This window comes from Piliocolobus tephrosceles, chromosome 1 (assembly GCF_002776525.5).
Source record: "Piliocolobus tephrosceles isolate RC106 chromosome 1, ASM277652v3, whole genome shotgun sequence".
Lineage (NCBI taxonomy): Eukaryota > Metazoa > Chordata > Mammalia > Primates > Cercopithecidae > Piliocolobus > Piliocolobus tephrosceles.
In genome coordinates this window covers 121,615,012-121,627,501 of record NC_045434.1, presented here as the reverse complement: position 1 = coordinate 121,627,501, position 12,490 = coordinate 121,615,012, and the positions used below count along the sequence as shown (strand labels likewise).

Sequence of the window (12,490 nt, the reverse complement as noted above, 5' to 3'; positions counted from 1 at the left end):
AATTCTTAGTCAGATATGGCTATTCCAGCTCCTGCTACCACATTCTCCCCAGTGGAAATGGGGAAAGGGCAGGCCTGTCTTTTTGGGTATGATATGATATATATTCCTGTGTTCACATTGCGTCACAGGAATTTGTCTCTTGCCATACCTACCTTAAAGGAGACCTGCAATGTAGTCTTGAGTTTGTCAGCTATGTGTAAAGTTGAACCTTGGGAATTTTATTACTAAAGAAAGAATAGGAGAATAAAATTGAGTACAGCAGCAGTCTCTGCCATAAACTATATTTCTGAGACATTTGAGAGATTCTGTGCAATGTAAAGGAAGTAAACCTTGCCGCAGCCTTACTTGAAAAGTGTTGCAAATCATAATATCCTTTCTGTGAAACAAGTTTTCTTTAAAAAAAAAAAAAAAAGTATTATCCAGCAGAATTCAGCCTCCAGAATGGTTATGTGAAGGCTTCACACACTTTATGCAGTGAAACAACCCTAACTGGTGAAAATTATTTTAAGACAATCACTTAAATCCCCTGGAAATTGTCCTATGGATATTTAGCATATAGAGAAACATACGAAAATCTATTACATCCTAATAAGAACAAGTGTCCTTGGTGATTGAACCAAGACATACTCCGTTATCTTATACAAATGCCTCTGTTATGGAAGCTCTATCACAGGCACTCCACTCCTGGTAGGTGTGGCCAAGAGGAGACATTCTCTCCTCCCAACTCCCAGCCTGGGGTTATAGTTTCACCCTAAGAGGCACAGTCTATGAGTGTTTCTAATTCTCCCTGCCGGCCCTGTCTTGCAGAAGTTCTTTTTTTTTTTCTTTTTTTTTTTTTTTTTTTTTGAGACAGGGTCTCCTTCTGTCACCCAGGCTGGAGTGCACTGGTACAATCTCGGCTCACTGCAGCCTCCACCTCCCAGGTTCAAGTGATTCTCATGCCTCAGCCTCCCGAGTAGTCAGTATTACAGGTATGAGCCACCACGCCTGGCTAATTTTTATATTTTTAGTAGAGATGGAGTCCCGTCATATTGGCCAGGTTTGTCTCAAACTCCTGACCTCAGGTGGTCCACCCCACCTTGGCCTCCCAAAGTGCTGGGATTACAGGCGTGAGCCACCGCACCCGGCCATGTTGCAGAAGTTCTATTCCAAGTAGGCAGGTGGAGAAAAAATCTCCCTTTCTCCACCCAGCCCCTACTTGCAGAGCTGACATCCTTTCCCAGATGTAGCAGGCCAAGAACACTGGAACCCAATTGCCCTGGAAAAGGTCTTGGTTCAAATGCCAAGACTCTTGTTGTTCTTATCTTAAATAAATGTTTCTCCTTATGCTGAATGCCCTAGGATAATTTCCAGGGACTAAATGATTGTTTTTAAAATATTTTCACGAGTTAAATTGTTTTGCTAGGGACAGTGTTTGTTGAGTTTCTTACTACATCACTCCAAAAGTCCATATTTATTTCTTAATGTTGATGTGTGTTAAAACATAGTTTGGAGTTTGACTCTTCTTTCATGTAGAATTAGAAAAAAATATTTTCACTACCTGTTGTTTAGAATTCTTTCATTTTACAGTTGATTTTTGTTTCAAAATATTGAGAAAAGAAAGTTTTAGGATTTTGCTATTTTAAAAATTGGGGATGGATGGAATGGCTCACACTGGTAATCCCAGCACTTTGGGAGGCCGTGGCGGATGGGTCACCTGAGGTCATGAATTCGAGACCAGCCTGGACAATATGGTGAAAACTCATCTCTACTAAAAATACAAAAATTAGCCGGGCATAGTGCCGGGTGCCTGTAATCCCAGCTACTCCAGAGGATGAGGCAGGAAAATCACTTGAACCAAAGAGGTGGAGGTTACAGTGAGCCGAGATCGTGCCACTGTACTCCAGCCTGAGTGACAAAGCAAGACTCTGTCTCAAAAAAAAGAAAAATTTAAATTAGCTGGGTGTGTTGGCATACACTTGTCATCCTGACTACTTGGGAGGCTGAGGCAGGAGGATCACTTGAGCTCAAGGCTGCAGTGAGCTATGGTTGCACCACTGCACTCCTGTACTTCTGGGTGACAGAGAAAGGCCCTGTCTCAAAACTGAATGAATGAGGGCAGCATTGGTACTTACTCTTTTTTTTTGAGACAGGGTCTCATTCTATATGTCACCCAGGCTGTAGTGCAGTGGTACCATCTTAGTTCACTGCAGCCTCAACTTACTGGGCTCAAGCAGCCCTCCCACCTTAGCCTCCTGAGTAGCTGGGACTTTAGGCATATGCCACCATGCTGAGCTAATTTTTAAAAGATTTTGTAGAGATGAGGTCTCACTATGTTGCCTCCAGCTGTTGCCTCCAGATGTTGTCTCCAGCTCCTGGGCTCAAGTGATACTCCCTCCTCGACCTCTCAAAGTGCTGGGATTACAGGCTTGAGCCAGCGCACTTAGCCCCAATATTTATTCTTTATAAGTGAAAATCCTATTTGGATATAAGTTATTACTACATTTTGTGTTTTTGAAAAATACCTTGAATTTCAGTGATTGTGTTGTGAATCTCAGAGGAACTATCTTGATGCAAGTTTTGAGAATTACCAATTTAACTTTTATTACAGCTTCTCTGCTCCTTACATAGCCTCTCTTCATCTGAGTGTTTATTATGGGTATGAATAAATACTAAGTAAATAAATGATTTACTAAATAAATGACTGAAACTAGAAATAATAATGACTCTAAAATTATATAAGAGTGCTCAGCCGAGTGAATGAAGCATGAACACATTCATTTCAGCAGCAGAGCAATGTGGTTAAGATTGCACATTTTGAAGAGGGACTTGGCCAAGTTAATTCCTGACTGTATGACTTGGGCTGAGTTACTTAACTCTCTGTGCTTCAGTTCCTCATTTGTTAAGAGAACTTAACAATACGTCCTAATTTGTGCGGTAGGAAGTGAGGAATAATAAATTGGTGTATTTAACTGCTTAGAACAATCTCTGGTATGTGGTAAATATTCAGTAATTGTTACTACTTTTTGTTTTATGTACATTAATCACTCATGCTCTTCAATATGAATTCAGGCATAATTAGTCCATTTTAAAGATCAAACAAATTCCATGTAACTTTCATTTTTTTTTATTTTAAAATTAAAATAAATATCTTTTTTTTTTAAATAAATAGATATAAGGTTTCACTGTGTTGCCCAAGCTGGTCTTGAACTCCTGCAGGCTATCCTACCTCCACTCCCACAAAGTGCTGGGGTTGAGCCACCATGCCTGGCCAAAACAAATTATCTTCAATGCTGTAAATATTTGGAATACTTTGCCAAACTCTTGATTCTGATTCTGAACTGTAAGCTACAGGAATTCATATTCCTTGAGCGTATTTCTTTTAGCACTTTCTCAGCCTCGCTCTTATCCAACTTATCAAAACAACGTATTTCATTAATGCTTTAGGATTAGCCATACAAAAGTATTACCTATAAGAGAGGTGCTTTTTGTTTCATCGGATTTTCTAAGCAGAATTAAAGTTAAAAAAAAAAAAAAAAGAAGTATGGTGAAGCAAATGATAGGATACCATAACCAAAGAAAAAATGTTTCCTATAACAGTATCATTGTAAAATATTGATGTCTAATATAGAAAAAAATGAGTGGTAGATGTTTCTATTTTATTTCACCTCTAAACTTAACATAGATGCAGTTTCAATTTAATTATGAGATACTCCTTTGTGTCTCCTTTTTCCTTCAGCTGCTAATAGTAAATGGATCCAGGAACATCCAGAATGTGCCTATAATCTTGTGAATTCTCCACACTTAAAACCTGCCTGGGTTTTAGACAGAGCACTTTGGCATTTTTCCTGTGATGTTGCAGAAGGGAAATACAAAGAAAAGGGAATACCTGCTTTGATTGAAAATGATCACCATATGAATGTCAGTATGTACAGAGGAGTATCACACTAAAACAGAAAAAATTTCTAAAGTACACATTAAATATATGTTTGAAAATTACTTAGAATCTGTATTTTAATATGATAAACAGTATTTGGTTAAATGATTTTAAATAAATATATGTATATATGTATTTTTTAACTATTGACATTTTTCAGTCCATCCGAAAAATGATTTGGGAGGATATTTTTCCAAAGCTTAAACTCTGGGAATTTTTCCAAGTAGACGTCAACAAAGCAGTTGAGCAATTTAGAAGACTTCTTACACAAGGTAAAGGATATATGCTAGAATGTTCCTATCAATTTTAAGAAATTTAATATTATAACGGGAAAACTCTTCTGCGTAATGTCATTATTAAATATGTCATTGTATGATATTTGTGTTATTGTTGATATTATAGAACTGTGATTCTTTAAGCTGAGAGCAGAGACATCTAAAGGGCACGTCATAATAACACATAACACAATTATTTCCCCTGGGTACTGTATCTTACTGTTAGTTCCATAGAATGCTCAGAATTTTGTGGAACCCAGTATATAGTTATTAAATGTATGAATGGGAAGTAAGTAGAACAGGTTATTTCAGCTGAGAATGGCTTGAAACAAGTTTTGAAACTGAGAGATGTGATAGTCTCCTGTTGTCTATAGTAAGAATCTTAACTGACATAGAGGGGTTTCCAGGTGATTTTCCCCACTATTAAGGCCACCTAACCACTAGTGATACTGAAGCCAGATATTGGCGAGATAACAAAAGGTAACGAAGTGAGTCTTCTGTTAAGGACATAACTAATCAAGAAGGTAATATGCCCCCAACAAAATAGGGTAGGAAAAAATAGGTGAAATGAGAAAGTAGGGTTTGTAGGAGACAAATTAGAAAGGATTATTAAGAGCTATCTGCATTTCGTATAGGACAACCTAGCAGTGAGGATTTGGAGAAGATTTTAAAATAATTATTTTTTTCTCTTCCAGAAAACAGAACTAGAGTAGGACTCAGAAATAGTGCCTTTGACGTAGAATGAGCTCTAGGATACTCAGTCAGCTTCATACATCAACTTTTGCAATTGTGTAACACCTTAGTACAGGAATTTTTAACATTAACCTTTCTTCCTGTTTCATTTTACTAAAGGGCCTCTATCTTCCCTTCCCCCAGTAAACTGTATTATTTACATGAAATAATATGTGCTCACTGTAAAGAGAAAAAGCCCAATAGTTCAAATGTGTAAGAAAACAGAATGTATGACCGCCTCTCTCCCAAAACCCACATCTCAGCTACTACATATTGTTTCTTGTATTTAAGACTCTTCTTGAAAAAAATTCAATTCGATATATAATTGTATGTAATTCTGTATATGGTATGTACATAAGTTTTATATTTATATTATTTTTACACATGCAAATAAGACTAGAACATAAACCGTCAACAACTTGTTCTTTTAGTTGACAATATAAATTTATTATAGCTAATTATTTCTTTTAACCTCTGTATAGCAATATGCTGTTTTTAAAGTACTTGAATTTATTTAGCCTTTTTGATAGGTTGTTTCCAGATTTTTCATTTTTCATTCATTCATTCAATGCATATTCATTGAACCACCTACTACTGTGTGCTAGACATTCCTCCAGGCATGAGGATTCATTGGTAAACAGAACAAAGTCCTTTCCCTGGATAAACTTCTAGTCTCATAAGCTGTACTGCAGAAAATACATCCCTGTACATGTTATGTTTACTTGCTTACGTGAGTCAATCTGAAGGATAAATTGTTAAACATGGAATTATTGAGTCAAAGCGTATATAGATTTCAAATATAATAAATTTATTTTCACAGCAAGTTATACCAAGTTAATATTATCACTAACATTAGATATCATTTTTATCATGTTTGTCAATCGGGCGAAACATACCTTGTTTTAATTTACATTTCTTTCTTTTTTTTTTTTTTTTTTGAGACTGAGTCTCGCTCTGTCACCAGGCTAGTGCAGTGGTATGATCTTGGCTCATTACAACCTCCACCTCCCAGGTTCAAGTGATTCTCCTGCCTCAGCCTCCCAAGTAACTGAAACTACAGGCATGCGCCACCACACCCAGCTAATTTTTGTATTTTTAGTAGAGATGGGGTTTCACCATGTTGGCCAGGATGGTCTCGATCTCTTGACCTCATGATCCACCTGCCTCTGCCTCCCAGAGTGCTGGAGTTACAGGCGTGAGCCACCGTGCCCAGCCTTTTAAGTTACATTTATTTGCTTATTAATGAAGTATTTTTTACATGTTAATTAGCTATTTATATTTCTTCCATTAATTGCCATTAATGTTTCTTCTCATTTTTCTATTGAGTTGTCTGTTTTTTATATTGACATTATTATTGATTATTACACAGGCCTCAAATATATCCTCCTAGTATGCTCTTTATCTTTCAACTCTTGTTTATGGTGACATTTTTTTTCAATGTAGTCAAACTTTTCAATTTCTGATGGCTTCCAATTTTATATCATGCTTAGGAAAGACCTTCCATCAACATTCTCTTTTCTTCTAATTTGTATTTTTACATTTGAATATTTAATATACCTGAAACTTATTTTTGTATATTATATAAAGAAGATATTTAACTTGATCTGTATTTTTAAAATTATATTGAGTTGAAAATCCATCCTTTTATACTGATTTGAAATACCACCGTAATACTTCATAGTGTATGGTAATATGCAAAATATACATCTGTTATCTGTGCTCTTCCACTGATCCATCTCTTTTATTCTATCAATACTAAAGACTAAATACTAAATACTAAAGTTTATACTGATGGCATAGCTTTTCAAACATTTCATTTCTTGGCAGTGTTCTTTTTTTTTTTTTTTTTTTTTTTTTGAGATGGAGTTTCACTCTTGTTGCCTAGGCTAAAGTGCAGTGGCGTGATCTCTTCTCACTGCAACCTCCGCTTCCTGTATTCAAGCAATTCTCCTGCCTCAGCCTCCCGAGTAGCTGGGATTACAGGCATGTGCCACCACACCCAGCAAATTCTGTATTTTTAGTAGAGATGGGGTTTCTCCATGTTGGTCTCAAACTGGCTGGTCTTGAACTCCTGACCTCAGGTGATCCACCTGCCTCAACCTCCCAAAATGCTGGGATTACAGGTGTTAGCCACCGTGCCCACAGCAGTTTTCATGTATTTACTCTTGCAGATGAACCTTAGAAACTGGATTTTAAGAATCGATTTGTATTTTATGCTGTTTTGTGAGGTGAACATGAATAACCACTACACTATGGAAACCCATTATTTTATGTTTTTTTGTTTGTGTTTTTATAAGTCATTTCAAAGTCTCTTTGGAATAAGCCAGATACAAATTAATTAGTTAATATAAAATCAAGTTCAATGGAGGCAATCCTGTACCAGTTCTTAATTTTATTACAAACAAGTTCCAGAAAAAGAGTGAAACTTTCCTCAAAAACCATTTATTTCCCTTTTAATTTTTAAGTTGTTACCTGAGGAATATGGCTGATGAAAAGGGAAAGAAAGTATTAAGTCTGTGCTTCTTTTAGAGAATACAAAGAAAGTCAGGTTGTTAATAAGACTTTAGGAAGCAAACTTTGAAAGCAATCTTGAAAAAGAACTCCTGAGGTTTGAATATTTGGTAGCACATGGGAGGAAAACACGTTCCACTAAAGTCCTTAATGTGTTTTAAAAAAAAGAATAGAATAGAATAAGTGAATGCTGATGTAGGCAGAAAAGTGGTGCTGGGATTGAATTGATAGGAATCCTTGTGTCTTTCTTTTATGTTATTTTTGTCTCTCTGTGTTTCTTTCTCCACACACCTCGTGTGTGTGTGTGTGTGTGTGTGTGTGCATGCGCGCGCACGCGCGCGCACACACAGCAAGATGAGAAGGGGAGGAGGTAGGATACTTGTGAAATATTTGTTTTATTTTCATTGAAAAAATTATAGGCCCGAAATTAGAAAATAGTGACAGTTATAATCTTTGTGGATAGTTGCATTTAAGATACCATCTTTTTTTCTTTTAGAAAATAGGAGAGTAACCAAGTCTGATCCAAACCAACATCTTAAGATTAACCAAGATCCTGAATACAGACGGTTTGGCTGTACTGTAGATATGAACATTGCACTAACGACTTTCATACCACATGAGTATGTAATGTGTTTTTTTCTGTGAAATAAAGAATATTACTTATAAACCTTTATGGTTAGTATGATTTTCATACTACTTATTAAAAACGCTTAATAGAAAATGAAATAAAGTAATTCACTGTAATTCTATTTCAACACATGACGTTTTCCCACTTTTTCTGTGCGTGGGCCATGTTTCTATATTTGTATATAAACATTTTTACAATTGGAAAACATCATCAGCCATAACTGAAATCCTGATGAATATATTTAAGGTTTCTGTGACCTTTGTTAGAAAGTTTTTAAGTGTAGAAGCTGTAAAGCCATTAAATACTATATCTGCATTTCTCCATCTGCTCTAGCAATGGGCCAGCAGCAATTGAAGAATGCTGTAATTGGTTTCATAAGAGAATTGAGGAATTAAATTCAGAGAAGCATCGACTCATTAACTACCATCAGGAACAGGTTTTACTTATTTTTGAACTGCTTCATTTCCTTGCATCTTATTACTATTTTTTTGTTGTCTTGATGATGATGATGATCTAACACAATTTAATGTTTTTCAGGCAGTTAATTGCCTTTTGGGAAATGTGTTTTATGAACGACTGGCTGGCCATGGTCCAAAACTAGGACCTGTCACTAGAAAGCATCCTTTAGTTACCAGGTGTTGCATTTTTTTTTTTTTTTTTCTTATTGATGGTTGAACATTGAAAATTGTATTTAACATCTGAAATTAACCTAAATGTTTTCTTTAACATGTGACTTCAGTACATTTCTTAAATTGAAATAGAAGTTTTGATTTGGATATAGGCTTAATATTAACTCATTTTGTTAGGCAAATATTTTGTTAGAGAAACTGTCATCAGTATGAACCAATTTATAGTTATCATTTACTTTAATGTTTCTGGAGGACTGCATACTTTGTGATAAATTCAATATTAATCAATTTAAGCAAGCATCTAGCTCCTTACTTTGTAAGTGACATGAAGCATAGGTTGGGCAACTAGAGTGTAGTAAAAGCCTTTGCATAACTTTACTTAAGAGTCTTTTTTTAAAATGTCTTTGCAAAGTAACATCAATGCCTCAATTTTTTTTTTTTCTTTGAGATGGAGTCTCGTTCTGTCACCCAGGCTGGAGTGCAGTGGCATGATCTCAGCTCATTGCAACCTCTGCCTCCTGGGTTCAAGCGATTCTCCTGCCTCAGCCTCCCAAGTAGCCAGGCTACAGGGGTGCACCACCATGCCCAGCTAATTTTTGTAGTTTTAGTAGAGACAGGGTTTTCCCATGTTGGCCAGGCTGGTCTCAAACTCCTGACCTCAGGTAATCCGCCCGCCTCAGCCTCCCAAAGTTCTGGGATTGCAGGCGTGAGCCACCATGCCTGGCCACCTCAATGATTTTTTAAAATAATTTTATGAAGTTTTAAACATTATTTAAAATGTTAGCCAGCTATGCTGTTGTGTTAACTCCCTGTTTCTCACATCCTCTAGGTTTACTCAAAAAGTCTATTGAAGATTTTTGACCTATGTTGAACTTTTTTTCTATAAATAGCATCAAACTAATTTTATTCTATTCATTAGAGAAGAAGTTTAGTTTTAATGTTGCAAATTTATATTCTCTTCAAGGAGTTTCTTTGTATGGATTTAATATTTAATTATATGTTCATAGGTATTTTACTTTCCCATTTGAAGAAATGGACTTCTCCATGGAAGAATCTATGATTCATCTCCCAAATAAAGCTTGTTTTCTGATGGCACACAATGGATGGGTAATGGGAGATGATCCTCTTCGAAACTTTGCTGAACCAGGTATATAATTTTTAACTTCTCTATGGATAGGGAAAGAATAGTTCATGGCAAGGTCAAAATAAAATCTGCTTTATTGATTTTCTTCCCTGTTATTATATTGGTTTTTAAACTATTTCACCAATAAAGGTACCAGAGGTACATACAATTTGAGAAAGAAAACATGGAGTCAACAAATAATAAATTCATCTTCTTTCCTCTCCTTTGCCTTCCTACCTTTTATCTTCTCAAACAGAATAACTTTTATGTATCTGTTTTCTATATTGTGGGTCTATGTAAGCTTTTATTTGGACAAAATGTTATTGCATTTTTACAAAAAAACAAGTTTGAAACCACTGTTATTACAATTACATTGCCATAAGAGATATTTTCACTCATTGGCCAGAGGTATTAAGACATTTCAGTGGCAATTAAACTAGAACCTAATGGTTTGAGATCCTCCCTCACTCTTAGTGTCTTGTTTTTCTATAGCTATTTCATTACCAGGAAGAATGTTGCAGGAGCTCATTGATTTATTTATTTTTTAACATTTCAAAACTAGGAGTCTATTTTAGTGACATCAAAATTTATTCAGAAATCTTATTTTTTTTTTTTAAGAGTATAAATTTGGGTGTAGGTATCTCTGCCCTCTTTTTTCCAGCCATTCTAAACAAAATCAAGCCATTCTGCTGTATGCCATGGATCTAATATAACCTGTTGCCGAAAATAAGTAGGAGGGTGGAAATGGAGCTTTAAATGTTTTTGGTAGAACTATGGTTTTGAAAGGCCTATGATATTAACATTTCTGTTTTCCCTTATGGAGTGACTTGGGTTTTTGAAATTGAGGACAAATTTTTAGAAGAGACTATAAGCTAGAGTTTTTTCAGAGTAGCTATGAGAAATAAATTATTATTATTTTTTTAAAACATTATCTTATACCACTTTAGATACAGTTTTAACCAATGTATCATTCATGGCAGAAATGATCAAAGCAATTTAAAAATCAGTGTTTCCATGAAGTAATTGTTTTCATTTTATTTCTTGAACTATTGAAAGCAATCTCTTTTCTGAACAGGCTCAGAAGTTTACCTAAGGAGAGAACTTATTTGCTGGGGAGACAGTGTTAAATTGCGCTATGGGAATAAACCAGAGGACTGTCCTTTTCTCTGGGCACACATGAAAAAATACACTGAAGTAACTGCAACTTATTTCCAGGGAGTACGTCTTGATAACTGCCACTCAACACCTCTTCATGTAGCTGAGGTACAGAAAAACAATTTATCTAATATTAAGAAAAGAAATTCAGTGTTCTTTCCTAGCTTTCCTTAAGTAGACTATGCAGGTAAATATAGTCTTTTGCTAGTTGGACACTGGCATTGATTTGGTGGTAGTATTTATCACTATTGCATAATTAGCGTAATTCTAACAATCTTTTGATGCAGTTGTTATGGAATACTGGGTTATAAAATATTTAACTAGTTAATTTTAAAATTTTAATTTAGGGAAGTTGATCATATTGTTTCTGATAATATGAAGCGCTATTGTAAATACATAAAATGTGTTTACAATACATAAAATGTATATTGGCTACTGTAAATACATAAATGTTAATTTTTCTTATTTTTAGGTTGCTTTCAATATATTTAGAAGTGACTGTGAAAGTGAATAGCTTATTACACATTATAGTGGTGTGCGCCTGTAGTGCCAGCTACTCGCAAGGCTGAGGCAGGAGAATCGCTTGAACCCGGGACGCGGGGGTTGCCGTGAGCCAAGATCACACCACTGTACTCCAGCCTAGTGACAGAGTGAGACTCTGTCTAAAAAAATAAATAAATAAAATAAAATAAAAAAATAAACTTTAACGTTATAGCATATTGAAGCCAGTCTAGCCTCGATTTAATTTTTATTATTTATAAAAATATAAGTGTAAACATAAACATTGTCTATTCCTCTTTGAGCTCTTTACAATAACTTCTGAACAATGCCAATACTTATAGTATTACCTTCTATCTAATACAACTTTGTAATTAAACTCATAATTTTCATCCCGCTTATAAAATTTTTTTTTAATTTATTATTTTTAGAAACCCTACAGTAGCACTGCTTATAAGATTTTTGATAGCTTCCTAGTGACCATGTCACCTAGGTGTTCTTTGGAAATGTGTGTTTACCTGAAAAATATCTTATTTCTATAATATTAAAGCAGTATTATAATGTGTATGTTTCAAGTCCTGTGATGAAAAATTGATTTGATTTGGAGGGATTTAGTGAACATTAGTTAAGCTGGTAGAACATTGTCTAGTTCCAAAAAATGACGGCTTTATTTTATGTGCTTTTAGCAACAGCAAAAAAAAATATGCTTCTAAGATTGTTACATGGCAGAAAAGAATGTTCAAACTTAATTTTAAATGACAAAATCTAGGATTCTACTTGTTAGCTGATAGAATTTCAAGTATTTTATTAATCTTTGTGCAAATGCTATGTTTAACAGTTTGGAACCTATCTGATTTTTTATTATAAACCAGTGTTTATAATAAACAGCTAGATAGATAGCACCAGTGTTAAATGTAAATCACACAAGTGAAAATTGTAAAGTGTAAGAGTTTTTAAGAATTATCATCATCTGTAGGAGAAACTGGCTTCAGTCTGGTCAGGCAGATCTAATCTTTCCAACAG

The 12,490-nt window shown here is 35.0% G+C and overlaps 1 protein-coding gene across 2 annotated transcripts in view; it reads left to right on the top strand.

The window, feature by feature from the left end:
- Positions 1–12,490, top strand: part of AGL (amylo-alpha-1, 6-glucosidase, 4-alpha-glucanotransferase) — a 71,479-nt gene that overhangs the window by 14,504 nt on the left and 44,485 nt on the right. For both annotated transcript variants that reach the window (XM_023191312.1, XM_023191313.1), the window contains 7 exons: positions 3,719–3,900; positions 4,077–4,188; positions 7,931–8,054; positions 8,396–8,498; positions 8,600–8,697; positions 9,699–9,838; positions 10,890–11,077. In XM_023191312.1, coding sequence (XP_023047080.1) covers positions 3,719–3,900; positions 4,077–4,188; positions 7,931–8,054; positions 8,396–8,498; positions 8,600–8,697; positions 9,699–9,838; positions 10,890–11,077 — 947 coding nt within the window. The remainder of the gene's footprint in view (positions 1–3,718; positions 3,901–4,076; positions 4,189–7,930; positions 8,055–8,395; positions 8,499–8,599; positions 8,698–9,698; positions 9,839–10,889; positions 11,078–12,490) is intronic.